Source organism: Talaromyces rugulosus, chromosome III, assembly GCF_013368755.1.
Source record: "Talaromyces rugulosus chromosome III, complete sequence".
Taxonomy (NCBI): Eukaryota; Fungi; Ascomycota; class Eurotiomycetes; order Eurotiales; family Trichocomaceae; genus Talaromyces; species Talaromyces rugulosus.
In genome coordinates, this window is record NC_049563.1 from 2,228,983 (window position 1) to 2,255,583 (window position 26,601).

The 26,601-nt window shown below is 47.4% G+C and overlaps 6 protein-coding genes across 6 annotated transcripts; 2 read left to right on the top strand and 4 right to left on the bottom strand.

The window, feature by feature from the left end:
- Positions 1 to 139: 139 nt before the first annotated feature.
- On the top strand, positions 140 to 763 carry TRUGW13939_05640 (uncharacterized protein; the record flags this gene model as incomplete). The annotated part of the gene is made up of 6 exons (XM_035488801.1): positions 140 to 149; positions 214 to 229; positions 286 to 373; positions 448 to 507; positions 573 to 590; positions 728 to 763. 6 exons carry the CDS (start codon positions 140 to 142, stop codon positions 761 to 763), a joined length of 228 nt encoding a protein of 75 aa, XP_035344694.1.
- Positions 764 to 977: 214 nt separating this feature from the next.
- On the bottom strand, positions 978 to 2,030 carry TRUGW13939_05641 (uncharacterized protein; the record flags this gene model as incomplete). The annotated part of the gene is made up of 1 exon (XM_035488802.1): positions 978 to 2,030. One exon carries the CDS (start codon positions 2,028 to 2,030, stop codon positions 978 to 980), a length of 1,053 nt encoding a protein of 350 aa, XP_035344695.1.
- Positions 2,031 to 3,620: 1,590 nt separating this feature from the next.
- On the bottom strand, positions 3,621 to 16,773 carry TRUGW13939_05642 (uncharacterized protein; the record flags this gene model as incomplete). Its single annotated transcript, XM_035488803.1, has 3 exons — positions 3,621 to 4,067; positions 4,127 to 16,437; positions 16,491 to 16,773. The coding sequence occupies 3 exons, from the start codon at positions 16,771 to 16,773 to the stop codon at positions 3,621 to 3,623; spliced, it is 13,041 nt and encodes a 4,346-aa protein (XP_035344696.1).
- Positions 16,774 to 17,617: 844 nt separating this feature from the next.
- On the bottom strand, positions 17,618 to 22,968 carry TRUGW13939_05643 (uncharacterized protein; the record flags this gene model as incomplete). Its single annotated transcript, XM_035488804.1, has 14 exons — positions 17,618 to 17,914; positions 17,975 to 18,127; positions 18,182 to 18,364; positions 18,443 to 18,965; positions 19,017 to 20,551; positions 20,606 to 20,788; positions 20,838 to 20,906; positions 20,962 to 21,031; positions 21,087 to 21,145; positions 21,236 to 21,887; positions 21,938 to 22,045; positions 22,106 to 22,523; positions 22,591 to 22,784; positions 22,844 to 22,968. The coding sequence occupies 14 exons, from the start codon at positions 22,966 to 22,968 to the stop codon at positions 17,618 to 17,620; spliced, it is 4,569 nt and encodes a 1,522-aa protein (XP_035344697.1).
- Positions 22,969 to 23,838: 870 nt separating this feature from the next.
- TRUGW13939_05644 (uncharacterized protein) lies at positions 23,839 to 25,021 on the top strand (the record flags this gene model as incomplete). Its single annotated transcript, XM_035488805.1, has 3 exons — positions 23,839 to 24,053; positions 24,110 to 24,386; positions 24,449 to 25,021. The coding sequence occupies 3 exons, from the start codon at positions 23,839 to 23,841 to the stop codon at positions 25,019 to 25,021; spliced, it is 1,065 nt and encodes a 354-aa protein (XP_035344698.1).
- Positions 25,022 to 25,487: 466 nt separating this feature from the next.
- On the bottom strand, positions 25,488 to 26,573 carry TRUGW13939_05645 (uncharacterized protein; the record flags this gene model as incomplete). The annotated part of the gene is made up of 2 exons (XM_035488806.1): positions 25,488 to 26,224; positions 26,294 to 26,573. 2 exons carry the CDS (start codon positions 26,571 to 26,573, stop codon positions 25,488 to 25,490), a joined length of 1,017 nt encoding a protein of 338 aa, XP_035344699.1.
- Positions 26,574 to 26,601: the final 28 nt, after the last annotated feature.

Genomic DNA, 26,601 nt, shown 5'->3' on the forward strand with positions numbered 1-26,601 from the left:
AAAATGGCGACCCTTGGATTGGGTATTTCTCAATCAAAACGGTATATCGTCTGCTCTCCTACCACCACGCCTCTGCTGACCCTCTGTCTCTCTCTCTCTCTCTAGCTCTAGAAGACACAGGCTTAGCCGTGACTCGATCATGGGAATCAGTAAGTAGATATACACTCTCATGATATATCCAGTTTGATGGCTTATAGCTGACAATCAACACAGCCAAACCAGCCATCAGGTACGTTCCTGGAGACATTCTTCTACTAGACACAAACGATATTCATCAAGATATAGACGCCTGGCCCGCCGCGGAGGAGTTGTCCGTATGTCCACCACTATCTACGATGAAGTCCGCAAAGCTGTCAAAGACCGACTTGAGAAGGTATGACACCCACTCTCTTCTTCCCCTTGGCAACCACTTTAGTCGCCAAAATAATAATAACGTTATCTCTCTAGATCCTTTACCACTTGGTCGTTGTGTTAGAATCGAGCAGCACCCAGAGATTCGAGAGAAAAGTATGCTGCCTTTCTTTTATTGTTTTTTGTGAAAATAGTCACTAGTGCTAACCATTCCCTATTAGACGATCACCACTAGAGATGTAAGTATAATACTCACCGTCACTGTGCCATTTCTCCTGCTAACTAGAGTTGAGGTTGTTTTTGTTCTAAACAGGGTCCGCAATCCATCCCTACCAGACCCCAATACACACACAATGTACTAACGATACGAATACAGATGGGAAATACAATTTACGGCTTTGGACCAGTGTAACAACTGGCCAGTATGAAGGTTGAAGATTGAATTGTTTTTTTTTTTTTTTTTGTGACTTGGGAGAAGCTTGTGTTATTTTACATAGTCAAATGTGATTCTTCATTTCAACTAAATCAATCTAGCCTACCAGTCTGTAGGGTAATACTACTTATAAGCAATGGGTATCGAACCAAGAAAGGCGCCTTGTGTATAAAACAAAAATATAAAATAAAAATTATTTCTTTCTTTCTTTGCCTTCAATTGCTACTCTTAATGACTCCTTGGCTCGTTCCTCGCTCTTCTCAAAAGCGCGATTGAACGGCCAGGGCAGCATTTTCAAGCCCGGCATATGTGCACTATACAAGTGCTCGTCGGCGAAAATGGGCCCGTCGAGCCTGCGTAGACGGCAGATTGACACGGCCGACTCGAGCAGAGTCGAGCCAAACCCGTGGTGACGGTGGGAGGGATCTACTGCCCACGCTCGAATGACCCCCGTCAGGCGGCCCGATGACGAGCTGTTGGTATGGCGGTGCCGCAGAGCCCGCATGCCGTTGGCACTGGGGGCGCCTGACGAGAGGGCATTCGTGCGAGCAGTCCGCAGGACGAGGACCCCGACAACCTTGCCGTGGTGCTTGGTAATCAGGACCTCGTCGTCTGAAGGCATGGAGCTGTGATGGCCATGGTGCTGTTTGGATCCGCCAGCAGATCCATTGCTCGGAGGACTCCGCTGGTAGAGTCCGTCCCGCAGCCAGGCCGGATCTGCTACCGTCGTTGCCCATGATAAATACGATTTGGTAGTGTAATGGAGGGCGATCCACGCTACCATCACAATCAAGACACTAATAATTCCTACTGTCCGGCGGTTTTCCCGGGGCTCATAATACGCACTGCGTGTCAGGAATAGGGCTGCGACAAGGGCCACCCCGAGAACTGCCGGGTGCAATAGGATGCTGCGTATGGCGACAAGGCGTTGCTCTACAACACTGTCAGCAATCAGGTTGAGGGCCTCGGACCGGTCGTCGTTGGTCGAGACATGGTATGTCCAGGTCGCGGGGGCGGACGACTGGGCGGAGGAGATGGTCGAAGTCGAAGTCGAGGTTGGAGAGGGAGGGTCTTCGAGATCCTCAGTAAAGCCCGAGGCAAAGGCCAGGTCGTTCAGGTATGGGGGCTTCTGCAGGTCAAAGCTGTCCAGGGCTGGGTGCAGAGCCCCGGCAAAGCTGGCGGCATTGGTGTCTTCATAGGAGATTTGGAGATTGGTGCGCAACGAGGAGAGAAAGGCTTTATGCATTCGTCAGCTCGGGTCGCAGTAGAGAGATAGAGAGAGAGAGAGAGAAATGTCTAGCAAGACGTGAGAAGTCATCAACACACTATTACACATACAGTCCAGACAGGTATACAGGGCAGCGGGTTTTTCGAGAGATGGTATCCAGGTCATGGGTGCGAGAGGGACATGACAGAAGAAGGAAAGGAGGCAGCGAGAGACGAACGGCTCAACCAGCGAGACGAAGCAAAAGAAAGAAGATAGTCGTCGTAGTAGAAGTAGTAATACATACCCAGCAGGACTGTCATCGCGGGGATGGAGGCTAGTTTTTGTATCCACAGGCTGGGGAAGGCGCTAACAGCGCTAGGGGCCGCGGGCGCCTGACTCTGCGACAACCGCCGGGTGGGGGGCATCGTGTGTTTGAGGTCGCCCGAGCCGGCTTAGGCGGGCTGCCCTTTTTGTTTTTGGCCCTCGCCGTTCACGACTATCACTTGGTAGTTAGCACTTCTGCTCTGTCCCACCACGCATCAGCTCGTGGTCATTGGCCCTCTGCCTCTGCATCCTCTTCGTCCACCAGCATCCAGTCCTCGTCATGCAGAAACAAAGGCCTCGTCAGCTTGCCGACGTCACCTCTCTCCGCCCACAAAGAACTTGATGGATTGTTGACAGCGTGACAAGAACCACCGGCTATTTTTACTCCCAAACAGCCAGCCACCGAATTCTATATTCACACTCAGAGAAGATAATACCCCGACGGCGACAAAGGATGAAAGGCCAGCAGGACGAGACGAGACGAGACGAGCTGCCTTCCTATGTATAGGCCGCCTTATCTGTCTATCACAGACCCGGCCCTCAGCGGTGGTGTCATTTTCGTTCGACCTGCGAGCTGCGAGCCCAATGAGAGGCGCGTGGGCGTTCGATCTTCGTTGATGCCAAGCTCTTTGTCGTTATCGCGTGCTCTCGGCCCTCTCAGATGGACCAGCCATCCCACCGCCAAGCCTGCTGGATCCATGATAACGCGCTTTCGGGCCTCCTCCATTGGCCCCGACAGAGGGCCACACACAAATCGACATGGTGGGAAATGCGCTAGGCCCCGATCAAGCATTTCGAGTCATTAATTCGACACCTTCGCATGGCTGGTATTTTTGTTGAGAACTTGCTAAGTGCAAAAGCTGGCAATATATTAATATATCCCAGCGCTAGCCTTGCCTGCCTTATCGGTTGCGACTATTACTAGATACTAACTAGCTTGCCTCAGAAACCCCTCACTCTTGCAACAGACTCGGATTCTTTGTGTTATGTGAAATTTGGTAAATTTGTCAAGAAACGACAGGGTAGAATCATAGTACTATAATCTAGACAGGAAAACACATCAAAAGGAAAAAAAGAAAATACAGAAAAGGAAGAGACCAATACAAGTATGTGCAGCATGCTATACACGGAGTATCCAGGGTATAGACCAAACCAACCAATCAATCAATCAACAGCCCCCTTCTCCCTCCATGATTATTCTAATCAGGGTATCACTGCTATGAACAATAATAATGTACCATCCGGAACACCACTTAGAAAAAATAATAACCAAACAAAAAAAAATGAGTATTTGCGGAGAAATGATCATGACTCCACCATCAACTGTTCGCCTTCGTCCAGGAGAGTTGTCACACGTGACAAGTCCGAGATCATGGCTTTGCCGTGTCCGACCAAGAGCAGCTTCTCTGCATTGGCTGGCAGTCCCAAGTATGTTGGGGGCTCGCGCTCTGGTAGACGATTAACCCACTCAGTGAAATCTCGCATGCTGGTCGTGCCAGGTAGAGCCAGGCAGTCGTCATCCTCGACCCCAGAAACGAGCTTGTGTTCGTCCTCGAACGCAGCCGGGGTCAGGAACTTTCTGACAAGCGACTCCAGCTGTTGGAAATCACCGCTGTCATCGATTTTACCACCATAAGTCTCCGTAACAAGAGTGCAAATCATGTCCCATGGCAGCTTTTGGGGGGCAACATTGGATCGTCCCTGAGCCACAGAATCGATCCAGGCATCAATGATAAACGCGGAGCATTCATACTGCATCAATGGTTAGCACGTGAAGAATAAAAAAATAAGAAAGCAAAACTCAAACTTACATCACTATCATTAAACTCCCAAAAGCCCTTCCACCCCAAGTTAGTCGCGTAGCGAAGTCGTTCTTGAATAACAGCGTGCAGGAACGAAAGTAGCAGGTACACACGAGCCTTCTCGACCGGCGGTTTGCTGGCACGTAGTGACAACGAGGATAGCGAGTCCTTCATGTTTGCTCGGACTCCGGCCGGCTGTTCGAACATGAGCACCCGAGACGCGCGAAGAAGGTTGACGGGGATTTTAGGGCTGGTTTCCATGGATAGGAAGAGTCGGAATTCCTTATGCGGTTTCAACGAATCCAACCGTTTTTCCAAACTCTGCAACCAAGCAGGGGCGAGGTGAACATTCTTCACCAAAACCCATGTCCCTGCTGCAGCTGCGTTGCTGATTGCCTTGTCTGCACTTTCGACACCTTCGTTTGACCCCATAGCAATATTGGCACAAGTGGCGTGCATCCGTTCGACTAGTCCATCGACCTTGTAACTCGCGTCAAATCCGGGACTGGAGCTAAGTGCCACCGGTGCCGTGGCAGTAACTTGTTCAACTACATGCTTGAGATCGCTGCTACCTTCGTATAGCTCACGGCCGAAGACAGCTGCCACAAAACGTTCGGCAACCGGAACAAACCGATCCAAACGACAAAGCTTGACGAGAAGAAGGGATCGGAGTTCCTGGTTGATCGATTCAACGCTTTCTTCCCACAGGGGCGGCACAAAGTTCTCTGCCAATTCTTCAGTAAAGAAGGCATTCCAAGCCTCTTCGGAGATATTAGCAACGTGTGACTTGAACAGCGACATATTGGACAATCTTGTTATCACTTGATCTTTTGCTTCGGTATCGCTAGACAGATCAACCCCCTCGATACTTTCGTCGAGGATGATATCGATAATGCTCTTGTCCATTGAGTATGGAGCAGCCTGGGCCAGGAGCATCGCCAGTGTGATGCGATCCTTCTGGAGCATACCCAATGACGTGCGCTGATAAGTTGTGATGAAAAGATCCCTCATGATAATGTCAACTCGTGCCGCATGATTCTTTTCCTGTGCAAGCTTTTTGTTTCCATGCAAAACCGAATTGAAAATGTCCACAAAGTACTGTAGCGAGAATTGATAGAAATGGTTGATGTGGTGAAGCTGTTCCAGAACCGCAAAGACGGCACTGCATGCTCGAGCAATGATGTTATACTCGAGGGTGATGCTATCGACTTCACTCATCACTCCCTCCGTCTCTGACATCTTCTTCGTAATCTCAGCTGCCTCCTTCTTAAGCGTCTCCAGTGTCTCTATGACATTATCATCGTCCAAAATATTACCGCGTGATTCGTTCAAGGCCTGGAGAAGTCGTTTCTCCAGTTGACGCAGGTGAATCTTGAACTCTCCTTGAAGTTTGATGAGGTTTGTACGACGTTCATCAACATCAGGACGTTCCACTTTCAGGACCTCGTTGAGTGATTGGGTCTGCAAACTGCTCTGGGTCACTGTGAAATTGACAAATGTCGTCCTACTGCAAATGTCTGGCGGGAAGGTGGCCGAGGGATCTCTTGTAGACAAGAACAGTTTGAAGGAAGGCGAGAAATCGATTTCTTGCTTGCCTAGCTGGATCAAAACACGGCCTCCAGTCTTCTGGTATTCCTTATTCAGGACGTGGTTGAGAATAGGATCCAGGTGCTCTGCATCTTGGATGAGAATAGGGTTACCAAAACGCAACGCACTTTCCAACTGTTTGACAAAGGAGTCATCCAAGAAGCTAGTCACAGTAAGCTTCCTCTCCTTGCTCTCCTTTTGAAGGAATTCTGTAATGCGGCCTGAGGGGTCGATAATGAGAGGATAACGATTGAACCGTTTCAGAACAATCGCGTTTTCGGTACACAAGTCGTCGACCGGCAGAGAGTTGCTTTGCCATGCCAAACGTTCATCCGCATTCGAGAGATACTCTGTGATCGGGTTGTGAGGTTTGAAAGTAATACCTGACTGTGCGAGTTGATTCACCCAGTCGTCAATCATCGCTTTGCGTAACTGTTGGTCATAGAGACCGGCGTATGCAAGGAAAGCCGCGGCAATGAGGACATCCCCAACAAGTGTACTGATTTGAGTCTCGAAAGACTTGCTTCCTTCTTCCCAACGCTCTCGTTCTGAAGCCAAGCTGTCCAGTAGTCGTACACTGCGATCAACCTTGAATTGCACACGACCCATCTCAGTTTTGATGGCTTGCGTTTCGCTGATGAGCGCGGCATATTCGGTCTTGTAAGTAGCAATACTGCTTTCCAGACCCTGGATGGTGTTTTCGATGGCCTGTGCTTCTGCTTTTGTTTGAAGCGCCTGTTCCTCAAGCTGGTCGACCTCTTCACGGAGCGGGCCTACACGGTCCAAAATTTCCGAGTAATTCACTTGCGCTTCAACCCATTGAACAAGAGGACCACATGCTTTACTGGCGTGATTCACTCTCTCATAGGTGAAGTCGTCCTTGGATAAGAACTCATTCTTCATCTTCACTCTGTGGCTACGAGTCATTTGCCTTTCGTTGTCGTAGTTCACAATGCTTGCAATAAAATCGTCTCGTCGAATAAGACCTTGAATGGTTTTCCAGCTGTCCACCTTGTGGCCAAGCAATGTACAAACGGCTTCCAGAGCCAACCGCACACTTGCAGGAGGATTACCCATAGAACGAACTTCGGTAAGGTGCTGACGCTTAATGTTGCTGACACTCTTTTGAGCTTCCAAGACTGCAGGCTCTGCTCTTGCCAAGTCATGCAAAACGACATCCTTTCGCTTGGCAACTTCCTGTTCCTGCTTCTCGAGAGCAGCCTGGATTTCGAGAGAAGCCGATTTCCTCTGTTCGGCTTCTCGCTGGTCTGCAACCATTCGTTGGAGTTTCTCGTTGGCTTCTGCGTCCTTCTTTTCCAGCTGTGTTTTCTTCTCAGCAAGACTAACACGAAGATCTCGGACCTTGTCCACAGTGTCTCTAAGCTTCTCCAGACCAACATTCAAATGGCGTTGTTGTTCTTCGAGGTCTTCACGTTTTTCATTGAAGAGTTTCACGTATTGCGCAACAAAGTCGAGATAATGGCGAGGAGTCAAATATGTCGTTCTGCCTTGCTGTTTCTGGAGGCGTTGGTTGAATTTCTGCAATGAGTAATGGATGTAAACCATCGAGTTGACAATAGCTTCACGGTAAGAAGCGGGAAGATTGAGGTCACGATACGCCACTGGAATGCTATCGGGAGCAGTGAAATTCGGCTTGTCGAGGTCCACGGATTGTGTGAGCTCAGAACCAACTTGGAACAGAGCCTGATCGGACCAATCACCGAACCAGTTGAGGACGCAACGATTGAACAAGGCAGGACTAGTCGCAGCCCTGGATGACAGGCCATCCTCCGGAGGGTTCATTGTAAACACAACATGGAGATTCTTCACAATTTGTTGTGTGAACCATCTGTAAAGTTCTTCTTGAGAATCAAGAATTAATCCTTGTCGTTGAGCGCCCTCTTTACAAGCGGTCATCAAAGAAGCGAACTCGTCTCCTTCAAACAATCCTGGAACTTCTGCGTTTGCAAGCAGCGTGTTCATTCGCTCGAGGAATCCAGAGTCAAGCACGTTCGATTCGTCCATGATAAAGCAAATCTTTTCTCCCTTGCATCCAGCTCGTCGCAAAACATTTCGCAGATCCTCATCGAAATCTTCAGATGAGTACTTCCCATGAACCTTAATTTGGAAAATCTTCAACCCATTCATCCATGCAACGAATCGAGAAAGCGTCGTCTTTCCACTTCCACTTACACCAATGAGAATAAGATGTCCTTGCGGTTGTCTGAAAACACGATCAATACGCAATGCGTGTTCCAAAACATCATTGAAGAGGACCAATGGAACGTCAACTTCTTCTTCACAGAAAGTCTTCAGTCGGGCCTTGACGAAATCCCTCAGTTGTTCTTGTTCTACTGGCACGTAGTTCTTTGACAACCAGTTAGAGAAGAGGATCGGGCCCTTCAGTGCTTGTTCTTCATCAATCGTTGGGAAATGCTCCAAGGCGATTCGTCGCACAGAATCATCCGTCCATTTACGTTCGTCTTCATCGACAAGACGATCTTGGAAGAGACGAAGAGCTTCATGGGCCCAAATTCGGACAAGACCCTCGACTGAAAGACTCTCCAAAGGTTTAATGGCCTCATAAACACCACGTACCCATCTGGTTAGTTCACGCGGGGAATAGACGTAATGTGGTTGGATTTTCGGTGTGAATCTTGATTGTGATTCCAAGTATAACTGAACCATTGCCTTCGTCAACGCATCTGAGTAGCCACGCAATGTAGGAACGATCTTGAGGATAGCAGAATTGAAGGTTCCGTAGATTTGGTTCAACGAAAGCTCGCCAGGGTAGTCGACCATCATCAATGGCGCGTGGCGCAAGAAACGCTCGCCCATAGGGGTACGTCCAGCATCAGTAGGCGGGTTACAAGCTCCAACAAATTGGATTCGATCGAGAGTGACCCATGTCTTGTCGGCCGTGCGCCAGAATCCATTTTGTTCTACCAACTGTCTCAGGAACGAGATTGCACGTTGAGTGCCATAGCGATCTGGGGCCGGCAAGTTGATTTCATCGCAGAAGATGACAAGCCAACGCCCAATTTGGTTCGGAGACATGATGACACCATTCAATGTCTTGCGATATTCACAATACTGCTCAAATGTCTTGATAAGAAGATCAGGGGTGGTAGCGCTGGAGAAGTTGAGGCCAACGACTTCCATGTTTGGCAGTTTGCGAAGTGCGGAGAACAACGTCATAGTCTTACCGGATCCAGGAGGACCACATAGCAAGAGAGGTTTGTGCTCGGCCAGCCATGAGTAAAGAACATCTTCGTGGCGGACAGTATCTAATGTCGGGATAATGACATCGGTTTGGGTGATGGAATGCGTGTTGATCTCGACCGACGGCACTTGCGATTGCCACGTTATCCAGTCTGCCTTAGGCAGAGACACATCATAGTCAATGAGAGCTGAAGATTCGCTCAGTGGAGGAGGATCGATGGTAGAGAATGCGGTAAGGTACTCTCCAAAACGTTTTCGATCGGTCAATGGACAGTCACCAGTAAGCGACCAAACGAGTGCAAGAAGCAGCTTCTTAGAAATGTATGACTCCACTTGATCTGGCTCCAATGGAAAGTCGATGTGCTGGATATTGTATTCGAGCACGTTGCGGCATGCTTTATTGAGCAAGCTGAAAAGGCTGTTCAATGCACGAATATCGGTGTATTCCATGATGTGGTTGTATGCCCGAGCTTGTTCAAGGGCTTTATAAATGAGCTCATCGCTCTGCGTGAATTGCTTGAGAAGATCCGACACCATTTCCTGAACAGCCTGGGTCTTGGCCGATGCCTGGCCTGCAGGTACAGTGTCATCGTCCAAGTCGTCAAATGTCTTCGTTCTCAAAGACTCAATATAGTTTGTGACCATCATGGCTGGCGTTACTGTGTCGTCGCTGAACCACACCATACCACAACGACTGACTGTAGCCAATGTTGCATACTTAAGAGTTTCGACTTCAAACATGATGCGGACGTTTGATGGCAGGTTGAGGCGCTCACCGTTGGGCAAAGTCAATAGCTTGTTATCGTCGAGGACACTGTTAAGATTTTCAACCCACTCGGGGTCAACATCACCATCAAACACGATCCAGTGGCGTTTGGAGTCTTCTCCACGGAGGTTGTCTACAACCTTTCTCAAGATACCAGTGAACAACCCATCGGTCCATTCTCTTGTTGTGCTATCGAGATTACCGTATAAGGCTTCCTTGGACATAACTTTAGAATCGATCACATGGCAGACGCCATCAACACCCTCGACACGTTGCAGGGCTTGTAAGAGAACCTTCCACGATGCTGATTTACCGGCACCGGAGCGTCCAACCATCATGACACCGTGGTGGATACTTTGAATTTGGTAGAGTTGGAGCGTCTTGGTGATCCAAGTATCAGTGGCGTCATAATGGTTTTCGTTGGCGATGTCACGGATAGCTTGCGTGAGCTGCTCGTAATTAGCAGGCACATATTCAACACCGGGGAAATCTTCCATTTGAATGTCGAGCATGGTTTCCACATCTTCCCGGATAAGCTTGGGTGCAATAGTTTCACGCAGACTTTGAACGATGATTTGAGGTTCAACGATTTCGTCTGGGCCGAGATTTCCATCTGAATTTGCTAAGCGAGTACGTTTCAAACCTCCGGAACTAACAAGAACACTCTTCAAGGCACGAAGTCCAAAGTCATAGTGAGCCTGCTTTGTCAACTTGCTTGCGCAGTGGTCGAAGAATGGGACCGTCTGCTTGGAAAGAGGTTTCGCTTGTTTGAAACCTTGAGAGAAGAGCATGACTTCTGCAATGAGTTCCTTGTCTGGTTTCGACATTGCTACACTTCGGAACAGCTTTTTCAAATTGTCAGGCAAGTTCGAACGTCCGGCATAGCCAGGATTCATGGTGATGAAGATTCCGGTGTTTTGGTTGACTCGAAGGCGGCGGCCAACCAATTCGATTTGAGTCGAATTGTCTTCGCTGCCCTTTCGCAGACCAATCTGAATGTTCTGGATTTGTTGTGAGACAGCAGAGAGAATGCGTTCCTCCAAACGATTGAACTCGTCGAAACATCCCCAGGCACCGACTTGACAGATACCTAAGAAGATACGGCCCATGGCTTGAAAGTCGAAAGTATCGTCACAGCAGAATACCAAAGTGAAACGGCCAAGCTGTAGACCCAATGCTTTAACCGACTCAGTTTTACCTGTACCAGCAGGCCCGTATGGCGAACCTCCCAGTTTTTGGCAGAGAGCCTGTGTCAAAGTGAGGAAGCAACGGTCGGTTAGAGGCGTGCGAACAAGTCGTTCAGGAACACCCAAGTATTCAAAGCCGTAGTCTAATTTGGCATTGGCCATGTGCACATACAGCCGTTGTAGGAAGTCGCCTTCGTTCTTGTATACGTAGCGCATCTGCAGAAGCCACATGTAATGGGTTGGTGTCGACGCATTGAGCTGTATTAGTTTTGCGATGGTATCACGCTGGTGGACGAATTCGGTAATCATGTGTTCGCACTTCTTTCGGGCGATTGGGTCTAGGTCACCCAAGACAGTCGCCGCCAGCAACTCGAGAATGCGTACTTCAGCATCATACAAAGTGGGCAGCTCGCTACCGCCATTCTCGAGAGACTTGTGAACAGCATTTGTCCAGACGACTTGACTTGCAAGCACGACAATCTGTGCAGGGTAGTTTGCAAGGTAATCACTAAAGGCTGTCTGGTCCACCTCCGTGGTAATGTAGATGGTCTCGAACTGCTCGACAGCCTCTGCTAGTAGCTCCGCAAGTGTCATTTTCATGTTTGTATCCAAAGCCGTGAGCCAGTCATTAATTCGTGGCGTCTTGATAAGGTTCACTTCACGCTTCAATCGGACCTCCTCTCCTTCTTTCGATATGAAGCCAACAATGTTGTTATCATCGTCCATAAGAAGACCAGACAATCCAGCAAACATTTTCTTGAAGTGCTTAGCGACTCGAAGCGTGTCATTGCTATTTCCGATAATCTCAAGGAGGTCTTCATCACCGACGAAATAGAAACGAGGGAATGAAACACGCTCTCGTTCAAGGTATTCACCGAGAGCTTTTTGGATCTTGTTGAGTAGCTCTGCCAATCTCTCTAAAGATTTCTGAACACCAGTGATAGCAAGCACATCAAGAATAAATGGCGATTTGTAAACTTTTTTCATCACCGCAAAAAATTCGGAATTGATATTTTGGAAGCGTGCCGACTCCAAGGGGAGGAGGTGCTTGATATCCGCGTTACCTGTGAAAACACCTTCGAGATACACCCATTGACGTTGAACGTCAATCCACACATCGAATAGAACGTGAACTCTATTGAGTTTGTCTTCCCAAGATGTAGCTTCCTCCTCGAATTCTTTGAAATATGGCGAGTGTCTCATCGCCTGGAGCGAGTTCAAGTTTTCACTACATTTTGCGAAGAGGTCATCAAAGCCTCGAATCAAACGACATTTGTTTTGGTAGTTAACAAGATCGAGGGAATAGTTCTGCCACGTCTCGCGAACCATTTTCAAGAACTCCTCCAGAGCCATCTCTCCCTGGGCTTGTGCAATGATGTCGCGCAGAACCGTCTCGCTAGCAGCAGGCTGCAAGTCCCACACATCTCCAAGAGTTAGAGAGACCTGCGAGAACCGCTTCCCTGGCTTGAGAGCCTTGAAGATTTTCTGCCAATGCCTTTCTTTCATTGCTTCAGATTTCAAATCTGATAGCAGAGGGTTGATCTTCAGAAGCTGGCGCAGAACATTCTGAATGTGTTCAAATGCGGCGTATTGGCGCATACGACTGGGCATTTCTTTGGTCATTTTGATAAGGTTATCAATAGATTGCCGAAGCTTTCTCGGCTGAATGCTAGTCCAAAGCATCTCTCGAAGATCATTCAGACTCTTCCAGATTGTTGACAATGCAGCCCAGACAGACATGAAGTCTTGGACTTCTTCCAAAATGGCAGGCAATGATGACTCGGTGCTGGAGGGAAGGTCCAGTGCTTCTTTAGCTTTGGAGACCATCTCGAATTCTGACTGAAGGCCTTCGAGTCGAGATTGAAATGAACTCAATGTTTGGGAAGCTTCCTCTGGAGGAATAGTGCCTGAAACAGGTTTCTCATCGTTCCATTGGACAATAATGTCCTTGATCTTGTCACCGATGACCTTATCTTCCGCTGTAATCTTGGCTCGCAAAGCCTCAGTCTGATCCTGAACGATTTTTCCTTTTCTACTAAGAAGTTCATTCAAAGCTGTCCATTCGCCATCAACATTTTCTACGTGCAGCCAATCGGTCGGGAACTGATATCGTTGGCGTGCCAAGGTTGTTTGGCCTTGTCGGAAAAGATCAACCTGCGGCTCCCAGACTCTAGCTTTCCGCTTGCATTGCTGAACGATTGTGATAAAGGACACAGCGTGCGCAGTAGACGAAGCCTCCAAGGTCTGACCTTCCAAGTCTCTACGAGCGGTAGCAATCTCGGAGTGCACTTCTCTCATGCGACTGCCGAGTTTAGAGCCAAATTTCTGGAGAATCTCGTGCTGCCATTGATCATACTTGGCGTTGACTCTAGTTTGCACTTGCTCGTAGTCGATGGTAATGTTACCAAAAGATCGGCTAACTTCTGAGGTATCGAAGGTCGCTCGGCTTTTGCGAATTTCTTGAAGAAGTTGAAGCCATTGTGAAAGATCATCACCAAGAATGTCGTAAACCTGGTCGGCTTGCAAGTCCCAGAGGGACTGGAATTGTAGCCATTTGTCGACATAGCCAGAAAGCTCGAGAAGACGAGCTTCCACAGCTCCGTAGACTTCTGCCAATTCTTCAGAACAGTGTTGAGGAAGACCGACAAATGAAGTATCAGAGAGCTGAGTCTTCTCCACGTCGAAAGAGATCTGGTAACGAGACGACTTGATCTTCTCGAGATTGCAAATTACGCCAAGCCACTGTCCAAGGTGTGAGAACCAGCTGGCACGTGCGTACTGCAGCGGTGGGTCAAGATGCAAGACCTGGTTCCTCATAGAAACTTCATGGACAAGTTGAGGGAATTCGATGCGGTAAATATCAACTTCGGGAGCATCAGTGATTGTTCGATCGCCGGTTTCCTGGAACGACACCCGTTTAGAGTATTGCTCATTTTTGGATTGTTGAAACGAAGTAATCCAAACCCTTATTGCTCGGTGGAGTCGTTCGCGTAATATGGACTCGATTTTCAAATTTAGATTCGACACCCAATAGCCGAGGTTGACATAATTCTCGAGATTAAGCTTGTCGACGGAAATTTGTATGGAATCTAGCCGCTGGCGGAACACTGTCGAATCATAGGGACACGTCTTGAGTTCCAATATGGCCTTCTGGATGTTTTCGTTGATTGAAGACAAGGTCGAGGTTTTTGATTGAAGGACTGAAGCAGAAACAGCAAATTCGCGAACAAACTGAACATGCTTACTCTCTCCCCTACCAGCAACTGAGGGATCCAATGCGCCGTTTTCCAAGGTTGACTGCTTAACATGAAGTTCGTAGGAGTGGACGAAAGACTCCCATCGTAAGGGAATACCTTTGACAATCATAGCTTGGGCATCGTTTTGATAGCCACTCAAAAGAATTGCAACTTCGGTCATCGAAGAGATGGTACGAGTTGTCTGAAGGAGTGTGCGAACCGTTTCCATGAGGCTGATAGCATATGGATACACACGTTTGGCTTCCTTTGATATGCTGCTGACCGCATGAGGGACTTGGAAGCTTAGCCAAATCAAGTTCCGTACTTCCTTGAAAAGGGCAATTATCTGCGCATCAAAGTTTACCGTCAACTCTAAAGAGTTTCCAGCTGCTCGGTTGCGAATAATATTAAATAGCCGCCCCGAAATGGTAATATGTCTCCGCTGGACGTCGTGGAGCCAAGACTCGAATACAGGTCGAGTGTCCAATTTCTTCCGGAAAAGGTTGCTTTCGGCCTGGAGTTTTTGTCCTTCGGAGTGTAAATGCCAGTCTTCACCAAGGACATCCTCAACCTTTCTCATATATCCATCGAGTTGTCGTTCAATTTGGCGAGCCCAAACAATAGCACCAGAAACAGGGGGTAAATCGCGAAGTTGGGCCATGGCATGCGCCTCTGAATGGCCATATTGTTGCTTGAATCGTTCATGAAGAGCTGATATGTCGTGTTTAACGTTGTCGATGAGTGTGGTCTGGTATTCACCGATGGCGCCGCGGATTTTGGGGCGCACAAGGAGGGCGTTGAATTTCGAAAAGACGCGGAACATCTCATTGGCATTCTTAGCCGTCGCAAGGCGGTCTCGTAAACGAGCAATTATGGAGTTCTCCACGCGTGACGTTCGCTCGTTATAAGAGATCTCGGCCTGAATCCAGAGCTGTGTGCCCCCTTCGGAGACATCAAGAACATCGACATCTTTGAGCGCGGCGTATGCTTGGGTGACTTCTTCCACAGCATCTACATCGCCAATCTCTTCAACGATAACGGCTCCATCTACGCCGTTCGCGTTGACGGCAGATTTCGGGCCCAGAACATTCACAATGGTTCTCTGCAGCTGCTCGTGGTTGACGCGGAACGTATTAATATACTTTAGCCGTTCTTGAGTCTTGGTGTGTCGGGGAACGATCTTGATTGGAATGAATTTCTCATTTCGTCGGCGAGAAGCATCACGCCCAACGTTGGTGAATTCTTTCACATTTTCATCCCACGTTCGCCAAATTGCACTGCAGGTTTTCATCAGCGAGCGAAATTCGCGGTAGTCGAGGTGCATGATAGTTCTACCATGCAACAAAGCATGAATCTGGGAGTCCAAATCTCCAGAGATAGCCTCCACAAGTGCCAACGCTCTCTTGATAGGGTATGGAGAAATCTTGAGTTTCCTGTTCAGATGGTTAAATATCAGGCCAAGAGACTCTTGAACTTTCTGAAGCGTTGTTGCCGACAGGAGCTCATCGAGGGGGAAATCTCGCATCAGTTGGTTATATTTCTGAACCGTATCCATCGCTTCTCGAAGTCCTGTATCGGCGACGAAACTGAGGGTAGCTTGGTACCGCTTGGCGTGTCGAAGAATTTCCATCGTGAGCTGAACTCCATCGCCTCGAAGTTGTTTTTCAATTCCCTCCAAGGCAGTCTCCATAGATAACCAAAAGTTGATTTCTTGATTGGCAGAGCCGCTGTCTGCGTCACGAGACATTTTTGTAATCGCTTGAATGGACTTGATCCAGCCGTTGACATTATTCTGAATGCTGTTGAGCACCGTACTGTTCTCCAGAGCAGCGGCTGGAACTAATTCAACTGAGGGCTTGACGCCGCGTGCCTCTGCGTCGTCCAAAGCGGCTTGGACGATCTCGTGGAGTGGGAGATTCAGGGTGGGGATTTCGACATTCTGCTGAAGATGTAAAAGCGCGAGGTCCAATTCTGCAATGCGCTTCTTAGCACCCGGAACTCCAGTTTTCGCTTCTGTTTCCGGTCGTTGTTTGATGCCGTTGGCAGCTTCCTGGCCACGTGTGTATGCTTCGAAATAAGGAGCGAGGGTATTATGTACTAAGGAGTGTAGGATTTCGAATGCAGAGATGGACGCGCCCTGCTGAGCCTGTGCATTACCGAGCGAAGATAAACCAGGGAAATTCGTCACCTGAATCTGAGTGGCGATGTGCTGGTTAGGGTCAATCGGTCCGGGTCGCTTGACAAAGGCTACCGACGCGACGGTTGTAGAAGAAAACGAAGAAATTTCGGAAGCGAGAGTGTATGTAAACCTATCCTCTGCTCCTTTAAGCCGGTTAGATAGCAATAGCACACGATAGCAATCACACAAGACATACCATTTTCATTCTCTGTCCCATTTGGTTCCTCAGTGCCGACAATATCTTGTTGGACGTAGAGTGCGACCTGGGATTCCGAAGCGAATCGCGTGCATCTCTGCACGGTTTCCGAGTACTTTGCTTTGGAAAGCAAGCTGCCTTGGCCTTCCAAATCTTCTTTCGTAGCTCCCAGTGTCACCTGGAGAACTTCTGTGAGATACTGGACGACCACTTTGGGATCGACTGATGGCCCCTGAGCTGACGCTGCCAGGCCATTAGTGACGCCTGGAGTGGCAACCTCCATCGTTTTTGTTGGTGTATGTGGGCTAACAGCGCATCGAAATCATGAAGGAAATGGGCGCGGGTCGATCGTTGGTGAAAGTAGTTATCGCGAACCACGGGCGAAACAGCAAGACGAGCGAGATGCCTGAGTTGCCTATCGAGGGAAGAAAAAAAGGTAAAAGAGGCCGGTGCGGTGCACGATGTCGATAGAGGGGCGACGGTGTTAATGAGAAGGGGGTGACAGCTGGCAGGGTGCTAAGAAGAATTCCTGTGATAGCGAACAGCGCTCCTGATTATTTGTCTTTAGCTCGGTTTGGCAGCAGCGGCCGGGGGGGACGCGGCAGACGTGTTCCTCGGTCACGGGACTCGCACGGCCACCTTAGGTCAATGAGTTCTAGTTCTCTATACTGCAGTTGCCTTATCAAATTCATTCCTAACAATCAAATTTAAATTAGGAATTTTTTATGTTTAACTACGCTAAGTTCGGATACTTGTGAGAAAATAGAAAACTACCTTTTTGTTGAATTTCGTTCTAGATGCTTGTAGCACTATTTCCATGGTCGGCTTCAGGGGTTTGTCTATGCTTTTCCTAAAGCGGCTAGCCCATAATCTACTTACTATTGATTGCTTGTGACATCAGGCAACCTGGCTACATGCAACATTCGGAGTCTCGACTAGAATACTGAAATAACTCGATTTTGAACCGAAATTCATGTTCTTTTTCAAATGTTAATACCAAATGAATCTTTGCGTGATCCGCATCTAGCTCTATCCCAGTTGACCACCCCGAAATATAAATGTCTCTCACTTGCTATATCCGTATCACATGCCAGTATTGAACATCTCAATGCTGAAGACAAAGCCCTTCAAATCGCAGAGCCGACACCATCCTGCGCTACTGAAGTTCCCTTTGAACATTCACAATGGTACTGTTCACGAAACTCATTCAGCATGAGCCCCTCCAATTTTTCTAGGCCGATCTGGCTTGCTTTCAGTTTTGCATATCGAGCAGAAGAGGCCATTGCCTGTGCCAAAACCACATCGTGAACCAGCACGGCGGCTAGAACGACCGGAGGCGCTCCATCTGCACCGGGGATTTCTCCCGCTTTCAGGGAAAACTGCGCGCAGCCGAAATTGGTTGTCAAGGTAGTGTTCAAAAAGGTCTGCTATAGGTTAGATTTTTCATGTTGCGTCAATGTGTAGTTTTAAAGGTGCAAACTTACAGTGGGATGCTTGTTTGCAAATGTGTCATACAGACTCATGTCCTCGAAGTACGGTTTGATATGCTTCCCGTAAAATAACTCGATAACACTGAAGTCGAACTCCGAATCCACGAACATGGCACCAAGATATGCTTCCAACATATCTGGTAGGCACTAAATTTTCTTGTTAGAACGTCGATGGCTACTGCCAAATTTTGAAGCACTAACTTTGGGGGGATCTTCGGTGTCCAGCCAGAAGTCCGCGGCTTTCTGATTCTCGGAAGCCAGCTGATACTCCTCGACGTATTTATTAATCTGGAACTGAAGCGCATTGCTGAAATACTGTAGATGAGTGTGTAGTCCGAGCTGCACAGCTAGTGTTCCCAAGAACTTGTTGGACACCATAGCCATCTAGTGATAGGTTTAGTTAGACAGGGCACATGAGACATACTAACAAGTAAAACAAAACTTCATCTAGGAAGGCCGTACCTTATGCTCAGTGAGCCATTGTGGATCACGGGTAGGGAATCGTTGATACAAGTCCTCAACACAGACCAGATCCAGCAGCGAATCACCCAAAAACTCCAACCGTTGGTAGCAAGGCACTCTAGACCAAGCTGAAGGGAATGACGGATGAGTAAATGCGGATCGAAGCAACCTTGGATACTTGAAGCTGTATCCCAGCTTACTATCCACCTTTCGCGCCAAGTCCTTTTCAAACCCATCTGGATCTTGAGTTTGATAAGATGGCAGGGAGTAAAGTGGGAAATAATCCGCCCACCTGTGTGCTACATGGCAGCTATTATTCAAGCTATTATTGACCAACGCAGTCACAGCCTTAACAGCCATATCAAAGCGGTGCTCAGGGCCACCAGAGAGGAAGGATGCTCCAATTAATGCTTCGCAGACGTCTGCAATTGTTTTCTCGCCCAGTGGCTGCTTTGCTGTCGACGTCTTGCTTTCATTTGCCTTTCCTTTGAGCAATTTCATTTCTTCAGGATACCAGTTCCTCCTATATTATCATTAGCATGTCAAACACTCGGACATAACTTTTAACCCTTACCTAGAGAAGCCTTTGCTGCGGATGAACTCGTAGATTTTTCGCTCTTTAGCCGTATTGAAAAGGTTCCTGTTGCAAATAAGAACCATTCGATTGACATGGAAATCAAATTCCTGGTCGAAGGGATTCTGCGCAAATAAAGATATAGAGGTTGCCATTTTCAAGAAGCAGTCTCCGAGAAATTCAAGGCGCTCGTAGTTTTTCCCCATGCCTCTTTGGATTTGTATCTGCTCCAAACGGTGTTCATCGGTGTTGTCTGAGTCCTTTGTCACAGCCTCGAGAGCGTACCCTAAATCAACCTTTAAGCCTAGGCTATCGCAGCATTCGCCGGCAATGAGGTATGATTCCAGCCTGGTGAGGATAGCAGGGAACGCAAAGCAAGTTGTAGCAACAGAGGCAGGAATCTCGGACTCGGTCAGTATCACATACATGAAGGGTGGGAGATGGTAGGAGAGAAAAAAACTTACCGCTGAAATGACCGTATATTCTAAACAGACCACGGATTTATCTTCGACCTTTTTCTCAGCTTCAGTCATTTCGTCAAGCAGATTCCTGCGAAGTGATATCAGTTCTGCATCGAAAACACTTTGTTGCCAATCACATGTATTCAAGAAATTTGTCCTGGCGTTTTTGAACAAGCTCAGGCCGTAGCTCATAATGTTTTCCATGTGTCGACGACGAGGTAGAAAAGGAGGGACTGGGTCTGAAGGACTGAGCTTTTTGTTTACCCCCGTCAAGAAATAGCGATACTTTCCATTCCATCGATCGTAGACAAACCGACCAGCCATGTCCTCTGAACTAAAGAAGGTCCGAGGTATCTCATCGTGGTCATTGACGAAACGTAAACTGTCCCAGTCAATTGCATCAAATGGCTCAAGGATGTCATTAAACGATTCAGAGGCCGTAGATGCTGGTAGCAGCCAATACGGTACCGTTACGGTATCCTGCTCATACGTCTTGTTGTACAAGTCTCGGAACATCCTTAGCGTAAATACAGTCATGAGATTGAGCTCACTAGGTGTCACCGTAAATACCTTTGTCAATGGAGTTGATCTGATTGTAGTTTCAACGTCGTCCTCGAGATATATGGGAAACTCTGGAAACTGGGGAAGTGGCTCTCGAGTTAACAGAAGTACACTTCTGTAAGCTTTCTGTAGTTTTCGTGCCGGGCTGAGAGAAATTACGGTGAGGTACAAACTGTCCAACTCAGCACCATGGCCCCGTTTCCAAAACATCGGTTTTGTCATCATGGGATATTGATTTGTTTTCTTCGACATGATGGCGAGTTTGGCATTCCGCATTGCAGGCAATCTCCGATGGTAGGTAGACATGAAATAATCGTCTAGCAACTGGTGTTCGCGAAGGAGGATACACGTATCAAATGCAGCCGATTTTTTCGCGAGTGACTTTTGTGATGCTGGCTTGCCTACCAAACCCCGGATTGGCGATGTTTCTGGCAGTATCACCTCGCATTGATACATTTTCTGAACTGGAGATAACACGTAGTGGACTCGTGGACATGCTTCGTTCTCGTATTGCTACTCAATAGATTAGCGACTCTCGAAAATATTAAGGCTAGATGACAACTATACTAAAGAGCTTGCGTAACGGGCAAGGACGGTCAATGCTGAATGATATGTGAGACATGAGCCTGTCTTTGGTATCGAATATTGCCTTTTTTTGGTATTGTCATCCAACAGATCATTCAAGTCGTTGGCGTTGTTGCCCAGAATTCTATCATCGGGAAGACTTTCACAAAATTGACGCATCACCATCTACGCATTCATTAGCACGAATGTGAAATAAAATATAGAGCTTATGTACCTCCGCCTGATGTACTTCCTCCAGCCGAGACTCGTGCTCCATATTGTCGATCTCTACCATGTGTGCATACTAAAAAGGTATATCAGTATCGTTGTTGGATTAGTATTCAGGATGTATATAGTACTGTTGAATTTTCATGTCTTGCTCGACCTCTGCTTTGAACATATTGAATGAGGGTGTCATAGAGATCAAACCTAGGTTCATATATCAGGAATATAACCCATTAAAAAAGGCAGAGTCCTAACATACCTGACCACGAGGTTGCAATCTGGAATATCAAGACCTTCTTCGGCGACAGAAGTCGCAAACTAATTTTAAACCAGTGAGAGACCATTATTCAAGTTTAAGAAAAGGATTTTTAATACCAGGCAGGTTATATCTCCTTTCTTGAATCTCACCATAGTTTTGAATTGCTGGTGATATGTGGAATTCATTCCAAGATGATCGCCGGATCTAATGCCTATCAGAACCCCAGGAATCAAGCTTGCAATATCCAGTTCCTTGAATACAGCTTCAAGAAGTCTAGCTGTATATCTTTGTTTTGTGAAAACAATGCACTTCGTATCCGGTGCTTCCTCAAAAAAGCTTGACAGTTTTTGGACTAATACCTTGACTTTGGGACTCAGCTGTTCAAATATGCCGACACCACTGGCCAACTTATATTTAGCAACTCGTTCAGAAAGCTCTGTGATTCTTTTCTTCTCATTCTCTGTCATTTCAGAAGCTTCTTCAATGGCAAGTCGTTTAAAGGCTGAGTTGAGCTTTCCGTAGAACTTTGGAAGTGTCGCCTCTCCTAGGGCATGTGACCAGACACGGTCTGCACACCACTCTCCGAGTTCTGCAGTAGCCTGGAGCGAGAAGGAGAACATCTTGGCAAAACACTCAATGTCTCCATAGTCCTTCTCCAGCATTTCATAGAGCTTTGTTTTGAAGGGTGCGTTGAGCATTGGGTATTTCCAAGCCTCTTCCTCTGGTCGATTTACTACCTGGCGTAAAAGAGTTATATTCGAGGTGGTCGAGATCTTACTGTCCAGCATCAATTCGAGGTCCCTACAGGTTTTGTCAGCAATTCTTCTTACATGAAACAAGTTTAAACCCACTGAGCTGCCTTGACGACATCGCCTTTGGCGTCAATGGGAGATGCTGTCATTCCGAATATCCGTGGTCGGCACGCTGGGTCTGCTTTGAGATAACTATCTTTGACGATTCTAGTCGTAGTGTTTAGACTCAAAAATCAAACAGTGCTAGATATATTATCACAGACTCACCTTGCATATGCATGGTCTTTCTTAGTGTGATGTGCCTCGTCAAAGATCAACAAGTTGATATTTTCCATCCGGATGTACGAATTCAAGAGACATTGGTCCAGGATATCGGCAGTGCACACGACTATCATGCTCTCGCTCATAGTTTTCTCCCATATTTCTTTACTCCAAAGGTCTAAGCCCATGGATCCAATCAAAGGAGTAACGGTCTGATCAATGTTGTTCCTCAAGACGGCGGATTGCTGGAAGACCAATGTCACGCTATTGACCTGCATCCTGTCAGCACGTAGAGCACCTCTTGGGGGGAAATCACTGACCAAAAAGAAGGAAATTCGTGAGCTTTCTCCTCTGTCTCGAGCAATCAACTCATTTTGTATAATGTGTTTTAAGAGGAGTACCGCAATCAGGGTCTTTCCGGATCCTAGATGAAATCAATGTCGATATTCACAGCGACCACTACCAATTCAAATACAAGTTTCCGCTCTTACCAGTATCAAGCACCGCTATCGTATTTTCCTTCTTAGCCTTCTCATACAGCTCAATCTGGTACTCTCGGGGATCGTGTATGGTAGCAGCGAATTCCTGAGTTGTCAGGAGATGGCGGGTTGAGTTTTCGAATTGTTGTGTGTTTGCATGAGTCGCTTGCTCTTCCTTTGTTAGGTTTGATGCAGCTTTGGACAGTCTGTTTGTTCATTCATTAGCTCCTTCTACCGGTAAATATTGCAGGAAACGGGGGTATACAGTGTTTTGAAATAGGCATTTTGGGCTCGATGTCCTGAGGGTGGCTCAGAGACCACCGCTATGTCTTCATCGCTTTCAGAGTCGCTCATTGCAGCGGCGCTTTTGGAATCCTGCGATTCACTCATGGTTTCGGCGGGATTTCACTTAGGGCTTGGCCGGACTTGGCTTTCCTGAAGAAATGAAACAGGTAACAATTCACCTTTTTTGGTGAAATGATCGGGGTTTGAGAGCAGTAAAAAAGAAGGGAAGAGAAGTGAAAAGACAAACGACATTTGAGCAAGGCCGAAGTGGGCGTCCGTTTGCACTCGGCCCGGCAGCTGCTTGAAAGACCTCGAGGCGGTGACTCGATTTGGAACGCCCTGGGCCGTAAAAGAACCTCATTCTAGTTTCAGTTTTATATCACTTGGTACTGTCACGGACAAGTTGAGAATACATATCAATCGATGGTTAGTTATATTGCTGCCAAATTTGTTGTTTAGGGTCAGTTTGTTTCGGGTGTTTTCAATATTCAATGTCAACATTTTAAATAGTGAGCAGGTTATCTCTGTGGTAAACATTGAAATATTGAACACTACTTGTAGGTAACTGGTATGTATTGGCATCAACTACATGTAGTGACATCAATGGTTCAAATGTTTTTTTGTTTTTTTTTTTGTCAAAGTGTTGATATCCATTAGGTGACGTGGTACATGCAATTATATATAACGAAACAACTTGAACTATGCCCAACGTACATCTGGTTTGCAGCAACTACTAAAGAAATAGGCAACAGAAAAATATCTTTAAACCTCAGCACTAAAGTATCAAAAGATACACGTCGACATACTTCACAAACATACGCCGTGATTAGATCGATGTATAAAGCAGCGGGGCCAGTCGCGCCTACTACGACAGTGGAGACATCTGGAACGCGAACCCCTCCACGGGCAAGCAAGATGAGCTAATTTACACCCATCAAGTTTGATTATTTTATTTGATATAACGAAACCACCATCATGACGGACCAGCCCCAGAGCCTTCGAGCTCTGTTCGACGCTGCCAAGACCAACAAGACGTCCCTCGAGCACAGCGCTGAGCCGACAGGCGACGCCTACCGTGATGCGGTGGCGGCGACAATCGCGAAGCTAGAAGAATGCCAGAAGCTGATCGGCCAGGTGTCGCTGTTTAGCTCCAATGAAGGGCTGGAGGATATCTCGAGCGCCGATTTACAGTATGTTAGAGTTGCGCACAGCTTTCAAGTGAATGGTTGCTAACTCAAAGGAAAAGATATTTGACGGTAGATTATTTTCTGGCCGAGGTCCTGCAACGAGCGTCTTCGTCCGATCGAGAGGCGCTCCTGCGACGCGCCACCGCAGAATACGAGAAATACCTAACGAGGATTGATGAATACGAGTTACTCTCTTCAAGCGATAAGAAAACCTTTGAACAATTTTTGGAAAACCCTTCTGCATTCTCCCTCGCCTCAAAAAACGATGCTGCCAACCGGCGTGAGGTGAAAGTCGCCCGGTTTAGACAAGAAAAGGAACTGAAGCAAAAATTAGAGGTATGGTCTTTTCCAGCGACTACGAGCATCGCAGAACCTTGTATACTAAGGTCGCGATCTAGTACTTCTCGCAAAACCAATCCCGCCTTCAGAATGACGACGATGTCGTGCGAAAGTTATATTTGGCCGAAATAAATCTCTACACCCACCAGACTTTTCAGTCGCTCGATATGATATCACAAGAAATAGAAATGCTCTCACATATGCGAAATGCGCCACCACCTCCCGACCTGACACTGCTACAAGACTCGAGGAGACGAGACGCGACAGATAGCACTGGCTACACTGAGCGGCTTGACGTTCCGTTGGCTCAGTTATTAGGCCGTCAAAATGGCCCACTCTTGAGCAAACAGGGAAAGCCTTTGCAACCATTTACGCTGACTGACCGCCGGACCGAGCTTCAACGGGGTGTTTTCCGATCAGGTCATAACCTTCCCACAATGTCCATTGACGAATATCTGGAAGAGGAAAGGAAGCGAGGGGGCATCGTGCAGGGAGGGAATAACGAGCAAGTGCAAGAAATTGATGAAGACGACCTGATTAAAGCCGATCAAGAAACAATGAAGGCACGATCTTGGGATGAATACAAAGAAGACAACCCAAGAGGCTCTGGGAACACACTCAACCGAGGTTGAGGTGGAAATATGCAATGAATTTTAAAATCCGCGAAAAAGCCTGTCTCTCGGCCTATTTGCTTGTCTATGCAGAACTGATGTCGAGTGGCCGAGAAAAGAATACGTCCAGATAGATCAGCTCCGAGGATGGCCCTACGCAAGTGGCCAAGGAGAACGATAAGAGTGAGATTGTTTGCAATCTACGACAGCTACAAATGACTTCGCTGCAAAGAGACGTTTCTGTCAGATACATATGTATATCTACACCAGGCTAAGCTCTCGCAATACATAGCCCTGGAAAGCCTCATGGAACTTCTTGGTGCGAAATAAATACAATAACACAAGAGTTATTGAACTCAAAAATCCGTACAGCCGTCCCTCTATTTTAGTTGATCCCAAGCCACTGAAGAGGGGATGTGTTGATATATAATGCTTTTTTTTTTCCGGCCGTGAATAGCATTTAAAACTTTTTTTACCTCGTTAAAAATCACGAGGTGGCTTTATTTTCCTTGATATCCTGAAGAATCGACCCGGCCCCTTGGGCAACCAGCTCTTTCGCCACCTCCAGCCCAAAGGCCTCAGCAGCAGCAGGGCTCTCAACCACACCGTCAAGTTCCACCTGGGAGGAGCGTGTTCCGTCAACGCTAACGACGATGGATCGCATACGTAGTTTCGTCTTCCCATCGGAGTCTTTAATCCACTCGGACTCAACTCCAAGGGGTGCACTGCAACCACCTTCGAGGACCCTCAGCAAGCTACGCTCAGCCAGGATTTCCAGTAGTGTCTCTTTGTGACCAACTTGGTTTAACATTGCGAGGACTGTATCGTCGTCAGAACGAATCTCAATACCAATTGCCCCCTGGCCGACTGCATATAAAAAGCCGCCATTTTTCGAGTCGAGGTATTGAGTAATCCTTTCTCCAAGACCAACCCGTAATAAACCCGCAGCAGCTAAGATTATACATTGGTATGGGCCATCTTCGGCGTCAAGTTTTGCTAAACGTGTATCGATATTACCACGGACACTTTCGACTTTCAAGTGCGGATATTTCAAGGCTAGTTGAGCTGTACGGCGGATGGATGATGTACCAACAACCGAGCCAGCTGGAAGGTCAGAAATCGACTTGTAGGGCAAGCCTGGCTTTACAACCAGGACATCTCGGGGGTCTTCGCGAGTCAAGACACCGCCCAATGCACATGTAGAAGGGATCAATGTGGGTACGTCTGATGAGAAAAGTGAAAACGTTAGTTCTGTTTGTGCAAACAAAATATACTATTAAAAAGACAACACACCCTTGAGAGAATGGACAATAACATCTAGGTGACCTGCAGCAAGCAGTTCCTCCAGCTCTTCAGTCCACAGGTTTTTAGTGCTGAGATCCTTCAAGGCAGTCAATTTGTCCCGATCGCCAGCCGTGTCCTTCGATTTGATGCTGAAATCAAACCCAGGATATGCATTTTTCAAAGCACCCACGACAAGATCTGTCTGAACAAGGGCAAGCTTTGATTTGCGCGTGCCGACATTGAACGACTTCCTCTGCGGGGAGATCGAAGCAGGCGGGGCTGTCGCCATTGTACTCGGCTGCTTACTGCGACTAGAT